The 24,450-nt window shown below is 37.9% G+C and overlaps 1 protein-coding gene across 4 annotated transcripts in view; it reads left to right on the top strand.

The window, feature by feature from the left end:
* Positions 1-24,450, top strand: part of LOC113520946 (calponin homology domain-containing protein DDB_G0272472) — a 35,701-nt gene that overhangs the window by 5,241 nt on the left and 6,010 nt on the right. Inside the window, exons 4-19 of one of the 4 annotated variants that reach the window (XM_052892650.1) lie at positions 4,071-4,524; positions 4,965-5,175; positions 5,382-5,674; positions 6,048-6,240; positions 6,341-7,304; positions 7,400-7,577; positions 7,774-7,931; positions 8,217-8,357; positions 9,579-9,679; positions 11,932-12,115; positions 13,240-13,360; positions 14,942-15,013; positions 16,293-16,362; positions 17,700-17,833; positions 22,086-22,222; positions 22,596-24,448. In XM_052892650.1, the coding sequence (XP_052748610.1) occupies positions 4,071-4,524; positions 4,965-5,175; positions 5,382-5,674; positions 6,048-6,240; positions 6,341-7,304; positions 7,400-7,577; positions 7,774-7,931; positions 8,217-8,357; positions 9,579-9,679; positions 11,932-12,115; positions 13,240-13,360; positions 14,942-15,013; positions 16,293-16,362; positions 17,700-17,833; positions 22,086-22,222; positions 22,596-22,829 (3,645 nt within the window). In that variant the 3' untranslated portion in view covers positions 22,830-24,448. Of the gene's footprint in view, positions 1-4,070; positions 4,525-4,964; positions 5,176-5,381; positions 5,675-6,047; positions 6,241-6,340; positions 7,305-7,399; positions 7,578-7,773; positions 7,932-8,216; positions 8,358-9,578; positions 9,680-11,931; positions 12,116-13,239; positions 13,361-14,941; positions 15,014-16,292; positions 16,363-17,699; positions 17,834-20,672; positions 22,223-22,595; positions 24,449-24,450 lie in introns of those variants that run through there. The other 3 variants (XM_052892649.1, XM_052892651.1, XM_052892652.1) reach the window with 3 other exon arrangements.

The raw sequence follows: 24,450 nt of genomic DNA, 5'->3' as shown, positions 1-24,450 counted from the left end.
TCAACTCGTTGAATTCTATGACTTAAGTAAGTTCTTAACCAGTTATAAGCATTACCCCTAAGTCCATATCTATCACATTTAGACAGTAATAGCTCATGTGGAACGAAATCAAACGCCTTACTCATATCAAAGAATACAGCTGTAACTTCAATAGATTTATCAACATTACTCAAAATGGTACTGACGAGTCTAAAAGCTGCTAGAGAAGTAGATTTTCCCTTTTGGAAACCGTTTTGATTTTCATTTAATATATTATGTTTATTTATAAATTTTGTCATTCTATTATGCATTGCTCTTTCAAAGATTTTAGATAATACTGATAGGAGTGCAATTGGTCTATAGTTATCGACGTGCTCAGTATTATGCTTCTTATGTATAGGTTTTACAATTGTAATTTTTAATCTGTCTGGGAATATACCGTGAAGAAATGACAGATTTATTAAGTAACTTAAAACGGGTGCTATAATAGTTTTGGTAGCTTTAAGTATACTTATAGGTAGTTCATCATTTCCTACTGATTTTGTGTTTTTTTGATTTTGTATTATACTACATATCTCATTTTGATCTGTTGGATATAAAAATATGCTGTCATTTATATGTTGAACATTTCGTACATTATTATTTTTTAAACAATTATTCTTTGCTACATTTATGAAGTACTCATTAAAAACATTAGCTATATCTTCTGGCTTGTCAATTACTTTGCAATTGTGTACTATCTGTTTTATGTATTGTTTTTTTATGTTATTATTAGTCTTTATGAGCTTCCAAGATGTTTTACATATATTACTAGATTTACTGATGATTTTTTTATTCTGAAGTTTTTGCGCTATATGTATACACTTTTTTAATACAGCTGAATAGTTCTTGTACTTTATCTTATTTCTTAAATTTTGTTTTTTATAATATTTAAATCTAAGGTAACGTTTTGTTTTACATGCCAAACGTATACCTTTTGTAATCCAAGAATTACTTTTCTGCTTTGAAACTATTTTTATTCTTTTGATTGGGATGCATAAATTATAAAACAATATTATCAAGTCTAAGAATATGTTAAAAGCTTCATTTACATCCTTTTTATTATAAACTTCAGTCCAAGATAGACTATTTAAACAGTTAATCAATCTTGTAATATTTTCGCTACAAAAATCTCTTTTTGTAATAAAATAATGTTTTAATTTGTTAACAGTCTTGTTTATTGGAACCTCTAGAGATTGTGCCGTATTATGATCTGATAAACCTAAGTGGTGTATCTTACTCATAGCGTCCGGAACATTGCTAATTATGAGGTCAATGCATGAATTTTGTCTCGTAGGTTCAGTTATATGAGATTTGAAACCATAGTTTTGAAGTAATCTGACAAAGTCCTTACATACATTATTTTCTTTCAACATATTAATATTAAAATCTCCCGTTATTATAATTTTCTTATTTATTTTTGATTTAGTTTTATGTAATAATTCTTCCAGTTTCTGTATAAATGTAAAGAGATTAGATTTATTGCAATCAGGAATTCTATATAAGCAGATTACTAAACAATTAAGTTTGGGTATTTCTATTCCACAACATTCGAAATATTTCTCACAAGCCATATCTTTTAAATATTGTATTTTTTGGTAATCCAAGTTATCCCTACATAGAATACATACTCCACCCCGTTTTTGATTTCTAGCATACGAATCAGCAAGCTCAAAGTTATTCAAGTAAAGATTTCGTTCATTACCAGATTTTATAAATGTTTCCGATAAGCAAATGACATCTATATCTCTATAGTCTTTTGATAATTCATCTAGAGTTATTGAAAATAACTCTTGTTTACTGAGAATGCCTGCAATATTTTGGTGTAATATTACTAAACTATTCGTATTGTTTGAGGTCTCGAAATAAATGAAACTTTTCTATGTCATCCAGAGAAGTATGTTTTCTTTCGACCGATTTACTATTATTTATTGGGTAAAAGTAGTCCATTATGGTTCTTTTGTTCTTTATTGGTTTGTTGGAGCTATTAATTTTTACGCCGTTTTTAATGTTGTGATTTGTTAATGATTCTAGTCCATTTTTGTAATTAATTTTATGCATAATGTACACATTTTTTATGTAAGTGTTTTTATATTCCTGATAATCAATTTCAATATTTAATTTCATAGATATGGTTTTAATAATTTTGTTTGGTATTGGATTTATTTTGGGATAGTCAATATTTAAAAATGTACAATTTGGATAATTTTGAATTAGCATTTCCAGTTCATAATTTAATTTTTTTACATTCAGATAGGGATTAGTATTTATACTTAATATAAATATTTTGTTGTTTTTAAATTTTGATGATATGTTACATATTTCTGACATAATTTTATATGGGTCCTTGTCATTAGTGCCTATAGATAGTACAATAATATCATTTTCAGTTATACTTGTTGAACTATAACAACTAGTTAATATTTGAGATGAAGTAGCATATGGCTTAACAAATCCATGAATACTATAAATATTATTCCATTTACCAAATCTATCTGCTAACATTTTCTCAGTTAATCCACTTACAAGTTCGCCCCCAAATATATGTATTTTACTTATTTTATCATATACTATAGTGCCTGTATTTATTGATTTCTCTGTATTAATGTTTTCATTATAACATAGATTAAATTGTGGACTAACATCTTCCGATTTACTTCTATTTGTACAAGTGCTTCTTGTTTTATTCCTTGATATTTTCTCACTTAGAGGGCTGTTGCATTTTACTTCTTTAATCAAAGGTAGAGTTCTATCTAGTCCTATCCGGTGAATTTCTTGTTTAAACCCTATTTTTTTTGCTTCTAAACTTTTCCTTCTTTCCTTTATTGATGTAATTTTAGGGCTGGATTTACAAAAATGGGTGAGTTTTTTAATCATTGTCTCATTTTCCAATATTGTGTTTTTTAAAGCAAAATTTTCCTGGAGTAAATTACTAATTTCGTTGTCCGCTATTTCTAGTTTTTTTCGCAAAATATCAATTTCACTTTCCATATGTTCTATTTTACTACAATCCATGAGTCCTATATCCGGACAGCTTCTATTCAATATATTTGTTGAATTAAGGGTGTGTCCTCCAAGTTCTTCACTATCATCAGACAATGATTGAAATGAGTTTTCAGTTGATACGTTTATTCTATATTTCTTATTTCGTAGTGTGACATTATCGTTATTTTCTGTATGTGGTGAGCTGAAGTATTTTATAAGAGGCGATGCTTTACAAGGAGTTGATTTCTTCTGCAGTTTGCTTACACATTCATAACATTTCCAATTTGCCTTGTTTTCTGCCGTCATAATACGAAAACGTCCAAAAGAGACATCAGTGCAATCTAAGTGATATAGTGTTCTGCATACAGAACATGTCAATTGTTGTTTATTATTTATTTCATTACAACATTTTCCGCATAACAACTCCATCTTGAGGTTATTTGTTGATTTTGTAAGTAATGTAAGCTGTTTATGGTTCTTTATAGTCTATTAGATAAATCAGTTCCGCTATTATACATTAAATGGAGTTATACTTCAAATGCATTAACATATCACGCAGTTTTTGTAACAAATATTAATCGTTTGTTGGGGATCGAACCACGGACCTCTTTGTCATTAACTGTTAAAAAGTGGTCTAGCAGCCGTTACGCTATCGGATATCTGTTTTCTTTTGTGAATTTATAAGTCTCTAGCTTCAGTGTTGCATGAGTAATAGTGACGGTTAACGATGACTTGTTATTTTCAATAGTTGAAACAGTGGGTGACTCACCGGGGCCGTTGAATACGCCGATGCAACTCACTTTTTTCAAACTGTTTTTATAATATTTTACTTTAAATATTGTTTATGTTCCTTTTAATTTTATAATTATTTATGGCTTGGGATATTCTGCAAATATTGATATCAATTTCACTTCCAAACGAGAACTTTTAGTATATATAACAATTTAAGTTCAGCGGAGCGATCTTTTTTGCGTCTGTACACTTGATGACCTTCAAGTAAACTCAATTTTCATGCAATTGATCCATGTCTCGTGTCTTGACATCTTTATATCCAAAATTATTCTCAGGAACTTCCCACCTCAGAAGAGATTACGAAAAATCTCGAACGACTGGAGACAAAAGTGGAAAGCGAAGATGACGAACTCTCAACAGACAGTGATAACCAAACAGATATCAAAGATAATGCATCTTCAACTTTAGTGCCTGGTGTTAAGCGTTTAACTCCATTGGGTCGGCCGCCCCTCGCGCCTTTAGGAAGACTGGATAAAAAATTAAGTGATATACGTGTTTCGCCCTTAAGACGTAGCGCTGAAAGTACACCTTCGAATAAACCAAAATTATTGAGGAACACTTCCGATAGAGATATTTTAAGTCGATCAACACTGGAGAGGCCAAAAATGTTGTTCAAACAGCATTCGGAGATTATAGATCTTAAAATGCATGTGCTTAATAGTCCTGAGGACGAGAATTTTAGCCCTTTGCTTGTTGCTGCTAAGGTAGACAAGGGGTTGCCATTATCAGGTAAGGCTTTATCTATTATTATTATTTTAAAGTGTTTAATGATAAAATCGTCGTATGGTCCTGGCATAGTGTGGGCCACTCCTTCCCATGGATGTCGTACAAGACGCCTAAGCGAACTTAATGGTCGAGGAATGGACATCAGTATACCTCTTAAAACATTACTAAAGCATTTGCTAACTAGCCTGCCAAGTGTGGCAACTACTGGCAACACAACAATTGGGGCTATGTTATGGCTAATGGCAAAATGTAATAAATTTTTTAATGATTCATATTTATCTCCAGGAATGTGTGATACAGTTATAATTACAGTGTGATCTATGATCTGCAGGATGTTATTTGTCTTTATATAATATAGTAAGGTTACTGTTTCAAATGAGATTGTCATTACAAGTTTTTTTTTTTTTATTTTGCAAATTGTCTAAATAGTCCTTATATTTTAGGTAAAGGCAGCATGTTTCTTAGAATGAGTAAATCAGACTTACCTAGTCCTGATACCGATAAATCGTTACCTTTGGATTCGATGACTAAAAGTGACCCTCCAAAAGGTATATTAAGGGAGAAAACGTCAGATTCACTCTATAAGAAGGCTGAGAATGTAGTTGGAAGGCAACGCCAAGCGTCTAGCTTTGATGAAGATAGAAAGATTGTAAGGTTAGTTATTGATATTTTAAAGTTAGAATGGAACGAAGGAATAGAGAAGATTCAGGATATCAATGAAAGATGATATAACAAATCAACAGATTACAAAAAAAGGGTTTGACAAAACTAATAGAATAGGTTGAAAAGTAAATGTTGTCAAATTGATTACTTTTTTTTTAAGTTGGTTAAGGATAAAATTCAGTATTTTTACGTTACAGGTTTAAACTAGAAAACCCCCTGGAATCAACAGTCAGTCCTGGATCAAACAGTTCCTCAGAGCAGAATGATGGACAGAGTTCCATCATCAGTGCGGCTCCGGCGCCATTACCATCCCCTCTTATACCTTCATCCCCTGTTATTCCAACACCAATCATTACATCATTACCGTCCACCATTAATCCTGGAATTTTGTTGTCGCCATTAGTGTCCAGGCCACCGCTACCTCCACGACCGGTAACAGATAGTCCAAGAGAAGTTAAAAGTATATCTGGCTCAGAAAAAGAATCTATAGGTTAGTGTACAGTTTATTTTATAATCATTAACAACAAAGGTCAATTGAAAAAACTGTATTGTATATACTTAACAATCATATATTTACTTCTATTAATAATTTTCCTACCCTTATCCTAATTATTATTTGGGGTCGGCGTAATATGCTTTTTATCCATATTGCAAAAAGATTTGGTTTATAGTTTTACGACCGGCCGCCTGCCTGATGTCAACCCTCTTTACTTCTGTTAATACGGAAGGTTATTGACTTTCGGTAGTATTTAGAATTTATATTTAGAAATAGGAACTATTTACTATTTATATATAGTGTGTAAAGTCTGTAGAAGTAGTATTCTCATTTAATTTTTTTTATCTGTCCGTCATAATCATTACAGAAAGTGAATCTCGTGAAAGCAAAAGCGTATCCCCGCGTCGTCGTTTACTACGACCACCCGCAGCCGATTACATAAAACCGGATCTATTCCAAAAGAATTTTCAAAAGATATCCGACCTCGTACGGCCGGGAGATATAGAGACTACTCCTGTGCATTTAGAAGAACCAACTCTGGATAAAGAAGCTAGACCAAGGTAACTCTAAAAATAAGTGTAGATATAAAACGGTTTCTATTTATTTTGAGTGCATTAGTGTTGGTTGCATTGGTTACAAATATATACGTAAATGTTGCAGATCTCCAATGATCCCGCAAAAGAATAAAATATCAATAAATCTCATGGAGAGTATAGAGTCCGAGACGTCTATAGACTCTCCAGATAAGGAATTCGCTAACTTAGATTTAAATGACCTAGATGAATTGAATGAAGACAAAAAATCTGAACAGACTGATAAGAGTTTGAATACACAAGATCAAGAAAAAGCCAGTGGAAACGTGAATGTAGAAAATACAGACGGTTCAGATAAAACTGAAAAGTCTGATGTTAATTCTAAAGTATCTGTAACTAGTCAGAACAAATCTTGTTTAGATAACGCAATACCTCGTATCAAAGTTCCTAATTTAGATCTTACGGAACCAGCAAAATTACAACAGTCGGATTCAGATAATTTTAAAAATGCTCCAAAGGATGATTCAAAATCCGCATCAGTTAGTATTGAATTACCCAAGACTCCACAGTTGAGAGTATCACCTACGTCTAGTTACTGTTCGGATTTACGATCCCCTAGGGAGTTCAGTAAACTTTGGAGTCCACTATCAACGTTTAGGCCTTTGAACAAAGCTGTAATAGCTCCTCAAATCAAAACATCTGAATCAGCTGCAAGCTTAGGCAAAAATCTAACCAGCCCAAGATTAGATGGCGTTATATTATCTCAAGGTAAATCTAGTTCTGATAATGTGGTTGTTGTATATCAGTTTGAGACACAAGAAGATGTGAATCCGAAACCTATAAAGTCTCCGTTGATACCTGACATGGGCACTAGAGATATGATTGAGAGAAATAAAGCGGATGAAAGAAGGAGATTAGAATTGTTTTTGCAAAAAGAATTAGAGAGTATTAGGATGGAATATGCTAGCAAAGAGAGAAAAATGAAAGCTGAGTTACAAGAAGCTTTAAGAGAGGCAGAAGAGAAATTTTTGACGGAAAAGCGGGTGAGGCTAGAAGAACAAGCCGACAGACATCGTAGGGAGATGGAGGAGGTAGGTTGTTTCAGAAGTTCAAACGATGGAAAGTTAGCAGTCATTATGTATGCTACTTTAACATATATATTTTTCATTGAAAAAAAACTTTACAGGCAGTATCAGCAGGTGAGCAGAATCATCAGCAAAAATTGCAAGAGCTTTCCAAAGATCTTGAAGATCGTTATCGTCGCGAGAGCGAAGCAGCTGAAAAACAGCATACGGAGAATATGGACCGGCAGAGAGACAGCTACCGCGCCAGGCTTGCTGAGCAACGGGTATTCTTGGAGATAGGTAAACAATTAAACTATCTTCCGAAAATAATTCATATTTCATTCTCAATTTTTGTTTTATTTCTGTTGCTAGGTGTTGTTTTTTTTTCAAACATTTGGCACCATTCTTTTTGTTGATTCCTTATCTTTCTAGAGATTTAACTTTTTGATGACGCCCTGAAGTTTTGGTAGTAAAAAAAATATCTCTACCTTTTCAGAGAATGAACGCGCACTATCAGACCTTCGTGAACAACTTCAAGCGAATTTGAATAAAGAGAGAACACGTATGATGGACGAGAATAGAGCTACTATAGAATCTCTGCGCGAGGAACATACAGCTAAAGTGACTGAATTACGACACGACTACAGAGCTGAGGTAATATTATATTAGTTGAGACTTGAGCTCTGTATGTAAACTTGTAGCCATATACAGCTTTAGACAACAGCGTTAAATTTGGAATATCTTCAGTTGCTGAATTTTCGCTACTACTAATAAATAAATTGATTTAATTTAATTCGTGCGCCCGAAGATTTTTTGTACGCGGTCGCTATGATCGATTGCTGATCTTCGATCGCCGTAAACACGCGACCGAAATAACGCTGAATGTGGTGCTAGCTTAAAAGTATTATATTAAAATAAGTTGCGTGGTGTGGACGGCAGGTGGAGCGGCTGCGCAGCCAGCACGCGTGCCACCTGCAGGAGGTGCGCGCGCGCCTGCAGCGCCGCCCGCCGCCCGCCGACCTGCCCGACAAGTACCGCTGCCTCAAGCACAAGTACGCGCGCCTCAAGCACGACGTCAAGGTGAGCCACCCCGCCCGACAAGTACCGCTGCCTCAAGCACAAGTACGCGCGCCTCAAGCACGACGTCAAGGTGAGCCACCCCGCCCGACAAGTACCGCTGCCTCAAGCACAAGTACGCGCGCCTCAAGCACGACGTCAAGGTGAGCCACCCCGCCCGACAAGTACCGCTGCCTCAAGCACAAGTACGCGCGCCTCAAGCACGACGTCAAGGTGAGCCACCCCGCCCGACAAGTACCGCTGCCTCAAGCACAAGTACGCGCGCCTCAAGCACGACGTCAAGGTGAGCCACCCCGCCCGACAAGTACCGCTGCCTCAAGCACAAGTACGCGCGCCTCAAGCACGACGTCAAGGTGAGCCACCCCGCCCGACAAGTACCGCTGCCTCAAGCACAAGTACGCGCGCCTCAAGCACGACGTCAAGGTGAGCCACCCCGCCCGACAAGTACCGCTGCCTCAAGCACAAGTACGCGCGCCTCAAGCACGACGTCAAGGTGAGCCACCCCGCCCGACAAGTACCGCTGCCTCAAGCACAAGTACGCGCGCCTCAAGCACGACGTCAAGGTGAGCCACCCCGCCCGACAAGTACCGCTGCCTCAAGCACAAGTACGCGCGCCTCAAGCACGACGTCAAGGTACGCCTATTTATTCCCAATTTATCCAATCAGCTGGGCCGTTAACTTGTAAGTATAAAAGAAGCATTCTTTTCTACTTAATACTCTCGGCGATTCGACGATATATAGAATCCAGAGCCAAAACAATGCACAAAAACGTAAGTCAGAGAATAAATACTTCACGTCTATACAACTCTTATTGCTTTACCATTCTCAAGTCCAATCGTGCATAGAATGTTATTCTCACTTGTAGTATAAATCTGCCCACTACTAGCTGGATGCGATTGACTGTTGTACAATGAGATTTATTAGAGATGGTTTAGAGGTAGTGGTAGCAAAAATCTTAGTAAATGCCGCACAATTGTTTTATATCGGTGTTATTTAGGTTGCATTTTAGAAGTTGCGTGCAAAAGTTACATGACCTTGTGTCTCTGGTAACTTTCCTTTTTCGGCGTCGTTAGAGATTTCATTTCTAAATGGTAAATATAGTACTTATTCACATAATGGGTTTTGCTTTTTGGATTGTGAATTTGCAATTGACTGACATTATTTTTTATGATATTTCAAAATTGGTGTATTCGTTTTTAAAAACAACTGCTATTTTTGTTTTAGATGTCAATAGAACGTCGCAATAAACGTCGAGAGATGAGCATGACCACCGGCTCCGAAACTGAAAAGTCCAATTCACATAAAGCTAATCAATCGCTTGAAAGGTAAATGTAAGTTAAGAACTTTAATTGGAAATTTCAAATTCCAAAAATATTTGATTTTATGATGATATATAACCCATAGTTAGATCTGTTCGAGTTAGAATAAGAAGTACTTTGCGCCTGCAGCAACTAGAACTAATTTAGGGTTGTTGCAGAGGAGTTTAAATGAAAATAATACTTAGATTTGATCCTGGTTTCAAAAGACTCGATGACATTGAAATGGCTGAATGAATTTGAATGAAATTCGGTACAAAGATCAACTTATACAATTGTATCGATGAGTTTGTAAATTGCCTTGCTTATTTCCTATATTGTATAATGAAAATAAAGTATACTCATTCATTCATTCATTCATATTGTAATTATTTATGTCGCCTTTACTCACCTTTTAAATTTGGTATATGTCCTACTAGTTTCGAAGTCAATAGGAGCCCTTATTCATGAGTGCAGTTCACGGCTGTGTTGTGAGAGGCACAGCGTGACCAGCACGCTGTTTGTCTCTGTGTGTGTACAGTCTGCGGTGGTGGTAGTAGTAGTGGAGCCCGTTGTGTAGTACTGTGCAATCGTGTTTTCGCTTCGCCATGTGACTGGTTTGAATCCCGGTTTGATCCCATTGAGTAAACTTGAGATATCAGTGCGTACCACAGCGATAAATAGCGTGCTGGTCGCTTAGTGCTGTTCGTGACACAGCCGTGAGCCGGGCTCATAAATAAGCGTTTCTATTGAGTTCGAAACCAGTCGGGCATTTTTGAATTTAAATGTTGAGTGAAGCCGACGTAAATAATTACAACATATGCCGTGTGGTCCCGGCATAGAATAGGCTATTCCTTCTTTTCCCGTGGGTGTCGTAAGAGGTGATTAAGGGAGGGCAAGGGATGGGCAGCAGCCTATTAAAACATCTCCAAAGTCTAACCGTGGTTGTCAATCCGCCTGCCAAGCGTGGCAACTAGTGGCAAAACCTTCTAAGGAGGAAGCTTATGTTCGCCAGTTGGCAGTTAAAGGCTGGTATGATGATGATTCACAATAGTTATTATTCAACAAGATCAACCATATCCAAAATTAACAATCCTAATTGACTAGACTTAAATGCAACTAGTTAATAACCAATAAAACAATTCATTCCTTAATATTTTAATTAATGTTATTTTATTATTATATAATTTCGTAACATTTAAATGCTACAAAAAATTTTAAAATTAAATTATTGTAATATTTGTTTTCAATATTTGCACGCTTGACCTAAGTAGATTATGTAAGGTACTTTTAATTTATAAGATCAAATGTTTTATACCCAAAAACATTGCAAATAAAGTTTATTATTATTTTTAAATTTTACCAAAATTCTCATCTCCCCTCTTAAGGAGAGGAGATGGCAACTAACCCCCGGCAGAAGCACAGTCGGCCGGGGTTCAGGGCCCCAGGGAGAGAAACCGGCGTACAATGCGGGCAGAATCTAAGAGCACCGCTTTCTGCATCTTTCCCGGGAGTGAGCCGCCTCGGAATCCCAACCGTCTGAGATGTTGTTCCAGACTGGTTGGGATAAGACCGTTCACCGACATAACGATTGGGATGATTTCGGTAGATGTCACCCCCCACATTTCGGTCACCTCGTGAGCCAGGTCGAGATATTTTCTCTTCTTCTCGGTTTCGGCTTTCACGAGGTTCTCGTCATGCGGTGTATGGTGACATCCACCAAAAACACCCTCGAAAGTGCCCGGTCCATCACCACGATATCAGGTTTGTTCGCAAGAACAGTCCTGTCCGTGATGATGGACCGGTCCCAGTAGAGCCTGACGCTGTCGCTTTCGAGGACCGGCTGTGGCTCGTACTTATAGTACGGCAACCTCTCATTCGCGAGGCCGTACTTCAGAGCTAGCTCTTGATGGAGTATTTTGGCTACCTGGTTGTGCCTGTGCAAGTACTCTGTGTTGGCAAGAGCTGAACAACCCGAAAGCACATGTCTGAGTGACTCTCCGGGATGGCGACATGCTCGACAGATGTCCTCAGTGCCATCCTTCAGAATGTGCTTTCGGTAATTGTTCGTCTTAACCACCTGATCCTGTATTGCACAGACAAAACCCTCGGTCTCTCCGAAGAGATCACCGAACTGTAGCCAGTGCACGGAGGTCTTCGTGTTTACGTACGGCCCGTGAAGGGCTTTGAAGAACCTTCCGTGCAACTCCTTCTCTTTCCATACGGCCTCCCGCTGAGAGGTACCCAAAACTTCGGGTTATTATTATTATTATTAATTACAGATGCAAGGAAGTGAACGAAACATCAGTGAGCGCGGTCATAGAACCCGAGCCCGCTAGGTATCGTGTGAACAACAACCCAACGATCAAGTACAATGACAACGAGACCTCGCATTCTGAAAGCAACGCTCATAAATCATACAACGCAGACAATAATAATGAAGACTGGAAACACAAACGCGAATGTGTGAGTACAAGGTTTCTACATATAGAAATAGAATAGAAATAGAAATTTGTTATTTGACAAAAATACAATATATGTAATTCGGGGTTCAAACTCTCATAAGCAAATGTATTAACAATCCAAACATTCCAACAGACTAAAAAAGACGGTCGTTCTCAATCTGGTTGTATTTTTATTTTATGATTTTTATTTCATGTTTTTTTACCTTATATACCTCCGTCATTTATAAATTGATTTGGCAAATTCTTTTCCTATTTGCAAGGATATCATTGATTTCATGAAAAACAATTTAGAAAATTGTTCGTTTTTTAATCATAACAACTGGTTTTATCACGATTGAATCAGTATTTTTTTGTAGAACGAAATCTTAAATTTTAAAAACCAAAATAATTTTTTTAGAGATATAGTAAATTACTGCAGCGGCCAGCAACTGAGGCATTGAACGTGCAAATGTGGGCCGAGGCGTAGCCGAGGCACACATACGTGAGTCCATTAATGCCTAGTTGTGGCCAAGACTTGTATAGTACTTTTCTCAAACAATGCGCGGAAATCAAAAACACAATTTTACTTTTTAAGTTCAATGACGAATAACGAACAATAATAATTTTTCACGCGCCATAATGTTCCTTTGTTTTTTTTCAATAAACAGCTTTCTATTTGCAAGTCAGTTCGAAATTTAAATAAAACCTTTTATTAGTCACCTCCTTGGCAGCCATGTTTCGAAGTAAAAGGTCATTCCATTTTTAAATTACAGGACAGATATGAGTTTACATAGTAATTTATCTGGCTGCAAAACACGACAGATATGGATTTTCATACAATTTCAACAAATATTTTTTTCTTAAACATGCTTGAAAGTGTTATCATTATTTTGTCAATCTTCTTCGAAATAAATCAAAATTGCCGTACTGGTCAGATACATGTGGGCAGCGGCCGGCAGAAGTTGTACGCATAATATACGAGGATAAATGTGGTAAAATTAATAATTTAATTTTTAACTAATCATCTCATTGGTACCGTTGTATACCGACAGTGTAGGCGGAGTTACCGTTCCATTTTCGTCTTAAAATAATCTCTATTTATATTTTAAATATCTGACGGTGAATGGTTTTTATACGTGTTCTCAGAGAGCACCATCCGAAGATATTTCCCACGCGTCAGCAGGGAAGCAGCAACGGCCGCCGCGTCGTGCAGCCGTCGCGTTCAAAGAGCCACCAAGGCCGCGGAGAGAGAAACAAAAAGACACAGGTCTATTGGACATTTCTTTTTGTGTAAATCAACACAGTCTTTTTTTTATATACTACATACAATGGCGAACAAGCTGACGGCCCACTTGATGGAAAGTGGTAACTATCGCCTATAGACATGGGCAGTACCATGGACATAACAGAGTATACTGTTTCGCCCATGATACCCCCCATGCGTTGCCATTCCTGAGGACTCAGGTGTTATTCCTCTGTACTCAGTAAATTCACGCCATATTCCACCCTTCAAACCGAAACACAGCCATGCAAACACAACTGCTTCACGGTTGAAACACGAATGGGACAGAGGTACCCAAGTAATCGACTTTTGAACAAATTAACATACAAGAATCAATTATATATTTGCATGATCGGATGTTGATAATATTGATCAATAATATTCTTGTAAACATCATACTTGTAACTTGTATTGATAAGTATGTAAAGATATTTCATTTTGTCATTAATTAATACGTTAGTTATTTACTGAACCGTTTATTCAGCCTGTTGTGAATTCGTTTACTCATTTATTTATATATTCTTCTTTAATTCCCCATTCATACAGTCATTTGTTATTCATTCGAAAATTCATACATTCATCGGTTCTTTCGTTCATTTATATTGTTGTTCATCGTTCATTCATTATCCATTTTTTCGTTCATTCATTCGCCCCGTTCTTTTGTTCGTTCTTATACCGTTCTTCTGTTCATTTATATTGCCCTTCATTCGTTCTTTAATTCTACCGTTCTTTCATTCATTTATATTGTCGTTCATTCGTTCTTTAATACTACCGTTCTTTCGTTCATTTATATTGCCGTTCATTCGTTCTTTAATTCTACCGTTCTTTCATTCATTTATATTGCCGTTCATTCGTTCTTTAATTCTACCGTTCTTTCATTCATTTATATTGCCGTTCATTCGTTCTTTTATTCTACCGTTCGTTCGTTCATTTATATTGCCGTTCATTCGTTCTTTTATTCTACCGTTCGTTCGTTCATTTATATTGCCGTTCATTCGTTCTTTTATTCTACCGTTCGTTCGTTCATTTATATTGCGGTTCATTCGTTCTTTAATTCTACCGTTCTTTCATTCATTTATATTGCCGTTCATTCGTTCTTTTATTCTACCGTTCTTTCGTTCATTTATATTGTCGTTCATTCGTTCTTTTTTACTACCGTTCTTTCGTTCATTTATATTGCCGTTCATTCGTTCTTTTATTCTACCGTTCGTTCGTTCATTTATATTGCCGTTCATTCGTTCTTTTATTCTACCGTTCGTTCGTTCATTTATATTGCGGTTCATTCGTTTATTCATTCTACCGTTCTTTCGATCATTTATATAGCCGTTCATTCGTTCATTCATTCCTTCACCCGTTTTTTCGTTCATTACTTCACCCGTTCTTTCGTGCACCCGTTCTTTAGCTTATTCATTTCCCCGTTCTTTCGTTCTATATTCATACATTCGCCCGTTCTTTTATTCATTCATTTAATAATTTAAGATATTTTTAAATTGAGTGCTTAATGCGATTAACATTTCATTAAAAGTGTAAAATTATCTAACAACTTAAATATTTTTAAATTATCAGGCGCTACCACAGACTGCCAAGATTCGTCAGATGCAACGACAGCTGACGAGAAATCCAAAGATAATGTTAATGGTAAGTGATAAGTACGTTATCAATGCTTTAGTTATTTCAAGTTATTAAGTATGAATGAAGAGGAAGAGGAAGACCGAGGAATAACTACGTGGGACAGATAAAGGAAACACTAGGCGTCATATCGTATAGGGAGATAAAGGATATGGCCTGGGACAGAGCTGGCTGGAGGAAGATGCACGAATTAGTTGCACGGACAAGAGGAAACTCTAAAATGAAAAGAACAAAGTATGAATGTGGATGGCTATAAGGGCAAAAGAAGACCTAAAAAGACATGAATGGACTTTGTGAAAGATGATTAGTACATTAATTGCGAAGTCATCTAAACTTCTTGATTTTATCACTAGAATCATGGTTGATTTATATTCTTATTCTTTTGTTCAATGCTCTTGTAAGAAGTATACTTGAGTATGGTTCTATTTATATGGTCACCTTGCTATACCATAAATGCTATTCCGATAGAATTGAATATATTCAGCGAAATTTCTTAAAAATTCTAAGTTATCGTTGTGGTTATGGGCGTATTCTATCAAGTTATGAAAAAATACTAGAAAAATTTAATATGACTCCCTTATCTATCAGACGGAAACAGATCGACTTACTTACTTTAAACAAAATAGGTCATTACCATATTCACTCGGCTTCTCTACTCTCTGCTTTGACCTTCGATATAAGAACTGTAACACGGAGTTCTAAAATATTTGCACTCTACGTTTATAAGAACAATACGTCGTATTATAATCCGCTCATCCGTATGTGTCGTACTTTTAATGAATTTTCCGCTAAATGTGTCTCAAATTGATATTTTCAACTCGCGTCTGAATGCCTTCAAAAATATTGTACAATCAGCCCATCAAGTCTCTTTGACATGTCCATATTTTTATATATTTTTGTTATTTGCATGTATTTCATTGTTATTTATCACATTCGTATGCTTTCTTTATATAATTTATAATTTAACACTGTCAACTGCTTTAACCATGCTGTGTGTACACCTGTCTGGGTCTCAATCTAGTTCATACTATTATCTTTATATAAATGTTTATAATGTTATTGATTGTAACCTGTTGTATGTACCTTCTAAATAAAATAAAATAAAAAATATGATATGGTTAGAACGTAAGTGAATAAAGAAGAATGGAAGAGAAAAATATATTATGCCGATCACAAATAATAATAATACAAAAAGTATATTTCTGTTATATTATATATATATATATATATATATAAATTATTCATGGTATAAAAAAAAGAAAATACATGACGCGAATGCCTTTTACAGGACACGGTCGTCGAAGATGTTTTACGAGGTTAAAATCGGCGTCTACCTCACGTCTCAATTACTCACCAAAGTATGTATCGATCGTACCTACTATTTACTTCATATCTACGTATTAAACGAGCAGTACATATGTAAACCCTTATATACCACTGTTATATTACTAATCTTACTAAATATAATATTTTTTTTTATGCAAACAAGCTGACGGCTCACGTGATGGAAAGTGGTAATTGTCGTCTATAGATATGAGCAGTACTATATATATTTCGTTCATGATACTCCCCATGTATTGCCATTCCTGAGGACTCGGGTGTTATTCCTCTGTACTCTGTAAATTCATGCCATATCCCACCCTTCAAATCGAATCACGGCCATGCAAACACAACTGCTTCACGGTAGAAACACGAATGGGACAGAGGTGGCCAAGCAAACGACTTGTACAAAGTCTCCCTCTAAAAAATAATAAAATTGCATTTAGACGATATCTATGTTTTTATATATTAATTCTTAATTATCTTATAGGAGATAATTAAGAATTTTTAGACCATATTTTTTTTTTTCTGTTTCTATGTTGGTTCTGTTATCACGTAAAAACTATTTCATGAAATTGGATGCGGCATTCACAGTTGTATCTCTGAAGGTTTAATTTAAAAATTGTTTTTATCTAGAAGTAGTCAGTTTCATTAATTTTTCTATTTTTGACATTTAAGCGTACGAAGCAGCGTGCAAAAAACTTAAAACTAAGAAAGTTCCTCAAGATTCTTTTTATATGAATTTCATATCGGCCTTAATTGTCCACTGTTGAACATAAGCCTCCCCTCTTGTCTTGCCAGCAATTGTCATACTTGGCAGGCAGATTGGCAATTAGGCTTTAGGGATTTTTCAAGAGGGACGCTGTGTATCGATACGCAAGTTGGTTAAACACTTATTCTTTGAAAGAATAAATAGAACAACTTGTTACCGGCCAGTACTTACAACATTATTAGTGGCCAATACGTGAACATAATCTACTACATGCTGTTGTCCATACCTCGAATATTAAGTTCCCTTACTTACGACACCCAGAAGAAGGGAAGGGGTTTTTTTTTTTAATTGGTGATAATGGAATGGTAAACCTTACCCGCGCTATCGGTATACACCGGCGGGGCATCAGTGAAGGATGATAGGTGAGGATGAAGCAGGTCAGTTAGCCCATCGTGACGAATTCAACAAGAGTTGTTCACGATGGTTTCCAGGGGGAATCACATGGAGGTCGACCTAATAGGGCATATCGCTAGCAATGAGGCTGTCAAACTCCATTGCTAACAATCTGTTTCGCCCCAGAAAGGAAGGTGGCCCATTCTATGCCGAGACTAGACGACAGTATATTAGCATTATATAGATTTGCGTGCGTGTACTTTGCTGCAGGCGCGGCGAAGGCTGGTCGAGCCCGTTAGAATCACTCCGGCAACAGTTGCGAAAACTGGACGACATCGAAGATCAGTTCCCGGACATCGCGTGCCAATCTGCGTACAGTCTTAGGTATCCCTTCACTGAAATTGGTATGTGTTTTTCACAATTATTTTATATTTTATTTATTTAACGAAAACCAAGGCTTTAATTAATGTTTTATCAAGATCTGAGGGCCTACCATGAAATGTTTTCCGAAATTTCGGATCCGAACGAAACAAAAATTTGATGCTTAAATTACATGATACGTACCGTTTTAAAATATTAAAAATGCTAAAATATCGTTCTTTTGAACTTTTATGGTAGGATTTATGACAAATGAAATGTTAAGCTCCATTTACAGGGTCGATTTCGGTATGAACAAAAACACGAAATTGAGCCCGAAAATGCGAAATTTCATTTCATGGTAGACCCCCAGATATAGAAGTCACTTGTAGTATTTATTATATTCATATTATTATATCAGCTAACTGTCCACTGCTGAGCTTAGGCCTTCCCCATAAGGGAGGGTTTTGCCAGTATTTGCCACGCTTGACAGGCGGGTCAAAAACTAACCGCAGTTAGTTTTTGGTGGTGTTCTAAGAGGAACACTGCTGCCCATCGTTCGACGATTAGATTACCTTAGTCACTTGATTTAATTACGATACTTACGAGAAAAAAAAAGAATCTGAACGTAAAATATAAAAGCATTACACAAACCAGCATTTTCTTTTAATATATTGTCCTTTTAGAAATACGAAGGGATTAAGACCCAATATTGAACCTTGGGAAACTCCCATTTTGTTACTAAATGTTTTAAATTTTTCACGATCTTTGCAGTATTGGGGTTGACTGTGAGTTGATTCCTTTTAGAATTTCTATTTGATGTTGTAGTAAAGTTTTTATTCTGAGGACTAATAAAAACTAAATTTCTAATATATTTAAATCTTAATTCTTGTTAATTTAATTTATTTAATATTGATGATTAACAAAATAGCAATATTGTTAAACTATCAAATGAACTTAAACCTTTTGACGAGCTAGCAACAACTTTAATACTCTCTCCCTGAAATCGTCTTATTACAGAGAGACATATATACAGACAGAAAAAAACTACTTATTATTGTGAGACCAACTGAACAAGCAATTGTTTTTATTCATAGACAGATAGTTTTATGTATGTATTATATTGATGAGGTCAGATTTTAGTCAAAAAATTATATTTAGTTTTACTTTGTTTTCATTCATTTCTTAAATCCATTTCATCTTTATGTTCATTCCTGTTTCTGGTGCTTCATGTGCAATGCCTCTAACAGGTTAGAGGTTTTTAGTATTGGTGAAACCTAATAGCGGCTTAGATTTTAATCTTAGACTATTTTACACTGCTGTGGCCCTGGTTTTTCTATAAATAAATAAAATAAAATATTAAGTTATATGATAACGATTTTGTTTATTGAGTCAGAATATTGACAACAATAGTAAGACTTATACTTAGTCCAGCCATAAGTTCTGTTATAAGTGAAAATACTTTTTTTTTAAAGTAATGTATTATTAATAAAATTTATACCTACATATTTATTAAAATGTCTGCAAAAAATAAAAAAAAAATATTCTATTTGAAATGGCCACCTTTGGCTTTTATACAGGCCTTTAATCTGTCTGGCCATGAATTTATGGATTTACCCACTGTTTCCAAGGGAAATTTCGCCACTGCTTGCTCCAAAATTTATTTAAAAGACTCAATGTCGCCATGTCGTTTAGAGCTGGCCATATCCTCTAAAATTGACCATAATTTAAAGTCCAAAGGGTTGAGGTTTGAACTAGATGAGAACCAGTCTTCAGGTTTTATAAAGTCCGGAACGTTGATTTCAAGCCAGGCTTGGGTAGTTCATGCCTTATGATCAGATGCAGAGTCCTGCTGGAAAGTCCACGGTATATTTTTAAAAAAGTGTATTGTTGAAAGATTTCACAACACGATCCAAGATTGTATCTTGATATACTTTGGCTGAAGTTTTCACTCCTTTTTCAGAAAAATGTAGTTTGACTTCTTAATAAGACACGCCACACTGAACCATCACTGACGCAGAATAATGACCACGTTGTACCTTTTCGACCACTTAAGCAGCTTTTTTAGAACTGTGAGCGTACACTTTATCATTTTGCTTATTTGTAGTGTTCTTCAATCGTGAAATTTTTCCATCGGTAAAGAGGATATTTTTGTGCCTTTCACCTCCATATCGCGACGGAAGGCGTTTTCATTGATCCGCTCTCTTTAATTGTAAAGATTGATTTAGGGCATGTCCTGTATATCGACAATAAGTACCGACCTTCAGGTGTTTTATAATACACGACAGAGTTCTAGCGGGAATCTTCTAGATTGAGATTAGATTTTTTGTTTCCTAATGGGGTCTCGACGAATTCTGGCTTTAACAGCATTAACAGCCTTTGTAGTTCTAACAGCACGCGGCCGCCCTGATCTTTTCTGGTCTTCTACAGAGGAAGTGTTGTTGTATCTGTTGATAGTACGATATACAAACATAAGGCTGATGCCAAGCCATTGAAGTGTCTAGAATATGACCGACGGCTCCATGCCCACATTGTTCAAGGCGATCACTACAATACTATTTTCTATAACAACCCATTCCATATTGTAATTTAATAATGAGCACGAAAAAATATGCGAAATGGGGCGAAATTGAAAGAAGTTTTTAAAATAATAAACGTGTTCCAAATTCAAAATAATTAAAAATTTGAAAAAAGAAAAGTTTTTATGTAACAGTATTTATGGCCAGACTAGTTATTATACCCCTTTGACATGACCCGAACCGTGCTACTATACTGTGCTCCAGCACAGTATGGTGAGGGGATGATATAGATATAGCTAGCTGTGTCGCTAGTATGGTAGTGAGAGTGAGAGTGAGAGTGAGAGTGTGCGGGTGCGGTGCGGTGCAGGCGCGGTGTCGCGGGCGGAGCGCGCCGAGCTCGAGTTCGTGCGGCACCGCGCGCTCGTCGAGCGGGAGGGGATGATATAGATATAGCTAGCTGTGTCGCTAGTATGGTAGTGAGAGTGAGAGTGAGAGTGAGAGTGTGCGGGTGCGGTGCGGTGCAGGCGCGGTGTCGCGGGCGGAGCGCGCCGAGCTCGAGTTCGTGCGGCACCGCGCGCTCGTCGAGCGGGAGGGGATGATATAGATATAGCTAGCTGTGTCGCTAGTATGGTAGTGAGAGTGAGAGTGAGAGTGAGAGTGTGCGGGTGCGGTGCGGTGCAGGCGCGGTGTCGCGGGCGGAGCGCGCCGAGCTCGAGTTCGTGCGGCACCGCGCGCTCGTCGAGCGGGAGGGGATGATATAGATATAGCTAGCTGTGTCGCTAGTATGGTAGTGAGAGTGAGAGTGAGAGTGTGCGGGTGCGGTGCGGTGCAGGCGCGGTGTCGCGGGCGGAGCGCGCCGAGCTCGAGTTCGTGCGGCACCGCGCGCTCGTCGAGCGGGAGGGGATGATATAGATATAGCTAGCTGTGTCGCTAGTATGGTAGTGAGAGTGAGAGTGAGAGTGAGAGTGTGCGGGTGCGGTGCGGTGCAGGCGCGGTGTCGCGGGCGGAGCGCGCCGAGCTCGAGTTCGTGCGGCACCGCGCGCTCGTCGAGCGGGAGGGGATGATATAGATATAGCTAGCTGTGTCGCTAGTATGGTAGTGAGAGTGAGAGTGAGAGTGAGAGTGTGCGGGTGCGGTGCGGTGCAGGCGCGGTGTCGCGGGCGGAGCGCGCCGAGCTCGAGTTCGTGCGGCACCGCGCGCTCGTCGAGCGGGAGGGGATGATATAGATATAGCTAGCTGTGTCGCTAGTATGGTAGTGAGAGTGAGAGTGAGAGTGAGAGTGAGAGTGTGCGGGTGCGGTGCGGTGCAGGCGCGGTGTCGCGGGCGGAGCGCGCCGAGCTCGAGTTCGTGCGGCACCGCGCGCTCGTCGAGCGGGAGGGGATGATATAGATATAGCTAGCTGTGTCGCTAGTATGGTAGTGAGAGTGAGAGTGAGAGTGAGAGTGTGCGGGTGCGGTGCGGTGCAGGCGCGGTGTCGCGGGCGGAGCGCGCCGAGCTCGAGTTCGTGCGGCACCGCGCGCTCGTCGAGCGGGAGGGGATGATATAGATATAGCTAGCTGTGTCGCTAGTATGGTAGTGAGAGTGAGAGTGAGAGTGAGAGTGTGCGGGTGCGGTGCGGTGCAGGCGCGGTGTCGCGGGCGGAGCGCGCCGAGCTCGAGTTCGTGCGGCACCGCGCGCTCGTCGAGCGGGAGGGGATGATATAGATATAGCTAGCTGTGTCGCTAGTATGGTAGTGAGAGTGAGAGTGAGAGTGAGAGTGTGCGGGTGCGGTGCGGTGCAGGCGCGGTGTCGCGGGCGGAGCGCGCCGAGCTCGAGTTCGTGCGGCACCGCGCGCTCGTCGAGCGGGAGGGGATGCGCCGCGCGCGCGCCTCGCTGCGTCGTCGCCGTGCCGCTCTTCGTGATCGCGCTTCGCATCATGTGAGTTTCTGTCTTTTATATCTTTTACGTAGGTGAAGGCCATTCCGTAATTGAGTTGTAAAGATTTTAAAAAGTCGACAGTTAATTTAATATTTTATATGTAAGATTATCATGTTTCGAAGTGTCTTAAAAGAATTGCCGCTATTTGATACACAGCAAAATGCTAACTGACATCTGTCATAGTATATTTATAGATTCATGCAGATAAAATCATTCGAGTAGTCCAATGTGCATCATAAGTCTCGTTCCAAAAACTGGGTGTACCTTAGGGCACGATAATAGGCCCTTTTCATTTAGTCGTTGCACGATGTCAAGCGGGGTAGGAGTAAGATGGTGGGTTGTGTGGCGGCCGTGACGCGTGGTGTGACGTCAGGAGGAGCGCGAGGCGACGGAGCTGGAGGTGGCGCTGCACCGCGCGCGCGCGCTGCTCGGCGAGAAGGACATCCGGCTGCGGCACATCGAGCGCGCGCTGCGCCGCCTCGCGCCCGACGCGCCGCCCGCCGCGCTGCAGGTCCTCCACGCGCTTCGTCCACCTCCTTTGTACAGGGACACTTGCGGCGCTCAAATTTTCCCGCCTATTTTAGCACTACATACCTTTTTTTCCTAAAAATAACGACTACAATCGTAAATACGCACACGGATATACGATGAGATGTTTTGTAAATGTCCTACAATATAAATATTTGAATTTAGAATGCGGATTTAAGTGTTGTTAATTTTGTTTCGTGATGCGCAGTTTTTTATTACGCTAATATGTATCTATAAAATTATTATGAGACCAACACCTAAGTTGATCCTATCGATCACGAAAAGAATTCTGAAAATCGGTTAAGAATTGGTGACGGAACGAGTTACACATTTAGCCGAATTAAGAGCAACCTTCTTTTGGTAATTGTTTAAAAAAAGAACATGCACAAACAATATCGGCCTTAATTTATCAATTTGTGTATGGATAAATAATTTTTTTAGAGCACTACTGATTTCTGCCCACACAGATCGATAATACTACCTGTAGTACTATTAACGCGAAAGGATAGTTCATATTACGACGCGCATTTATGTACACAACGAGATTTGGACGCTGCAAAATTGTCCCTGTATAATGCGGCTTTTATGCAGTTTTCGTTCATCATGTGGAGCTGTGGTTGTATCATAAAATCATTAGTACGCCAGTAGTGTGGCCAGTAATATGGGCTTCTTTATTTATTCTTCTCCTTCTGTTTCAATAGAAATTGTAGTTGAAGGTATATATATTTTTGTTGTATGTCATATATCTAATAAAAAGGAAAATAGAAATAATTTCGCTCTTTCATTATCCGCATTTCAATATCATATTACTCATATTTGCTATATTCTGTTGCGGTCGTACGATATTTTCTTCTAAAACTTATTTGTTTTTTTCTTATTTGTTGTTTTTATTTTCTTTTATGGAAATGGCTTTGTAATTTCTTCAAACATTTTTCTGTTTTGGATACTCGATAATTGTGAATAGATGTTTTTTTTTGTTTTTTTTTTTATTGGTTGTTATTGTGTTCTTCTGCTTTGTGCATAAGTATAAAAGTGGCGAAATTATGATTAATAAATCCTGTACAAAAGTTGGACAGTATTTTTATTACTTAACATTGGATTACGACGAAAATTAAAAAAAAAAAAATCGTTTTCTATAACATGCGTATAATACGCATGTTATAGAAAACGATTCTGAAGAAAATGGGGGTATCGATACAAGAAAAAAATATAAACAAAAAATGGACTAGATTGAATTTTAACGAAATTAATGGACGTGTAATTTTTATTACAATTTTTATTTTGGTTTTTTAATAATTTGATCATGATGAGTTCAAATATTAGAGTATTTTGCATATTTCTAACATAATGACAAAAAAAAAACTATTGAAAGAATGTACATTCTTCGTAAAGATGTTTTTCACTGTTTTCTCCTTTTTATCACTGTCTTATCTTTTTTTTTTAAGTTAGCGTCACATTCCGTTTATTTTTGGTCATATTATTACTTCCTAACGCGTAGGCGCATTACAAATGTTCGGCATCGCTGATCTTTGGCTTCGAATATCGGCGACGAATGCGACCGAAGATTGCATGTGGCGCTGCGCTTACATGACAAGACTTTTATGTTGTCGAACGTGCCGCTAGCTTTACATGACAACACTGTCATTTTTATGTTTGCTTCGACTGTAATGTTACTGTTGCCTGTACAACTTTATACTTTG

The sequence above is a fragment of the Galleria mellonella genome, unplaced genomic scaffold (assembly GCF_026898425.1).
Source record: "Galleria mellonella isolate WM207_F2 unplaced genomic scaffold, CSIRO_AGI_GalMel_v1 utg1634, whole genome shotgun sequence".
Taxonomy (NCBI): domain Eukaryota; kingdom Metazoa; phylum Arthropoda; class Insecta; order Lepidoptera; family Pyralidae; genus Galleria; species Galleria mellonella.
Note: the sequence above shows the minus strand (reverse complement) of the source record. Positions and strands in the feature narration are given on the sequence as shown.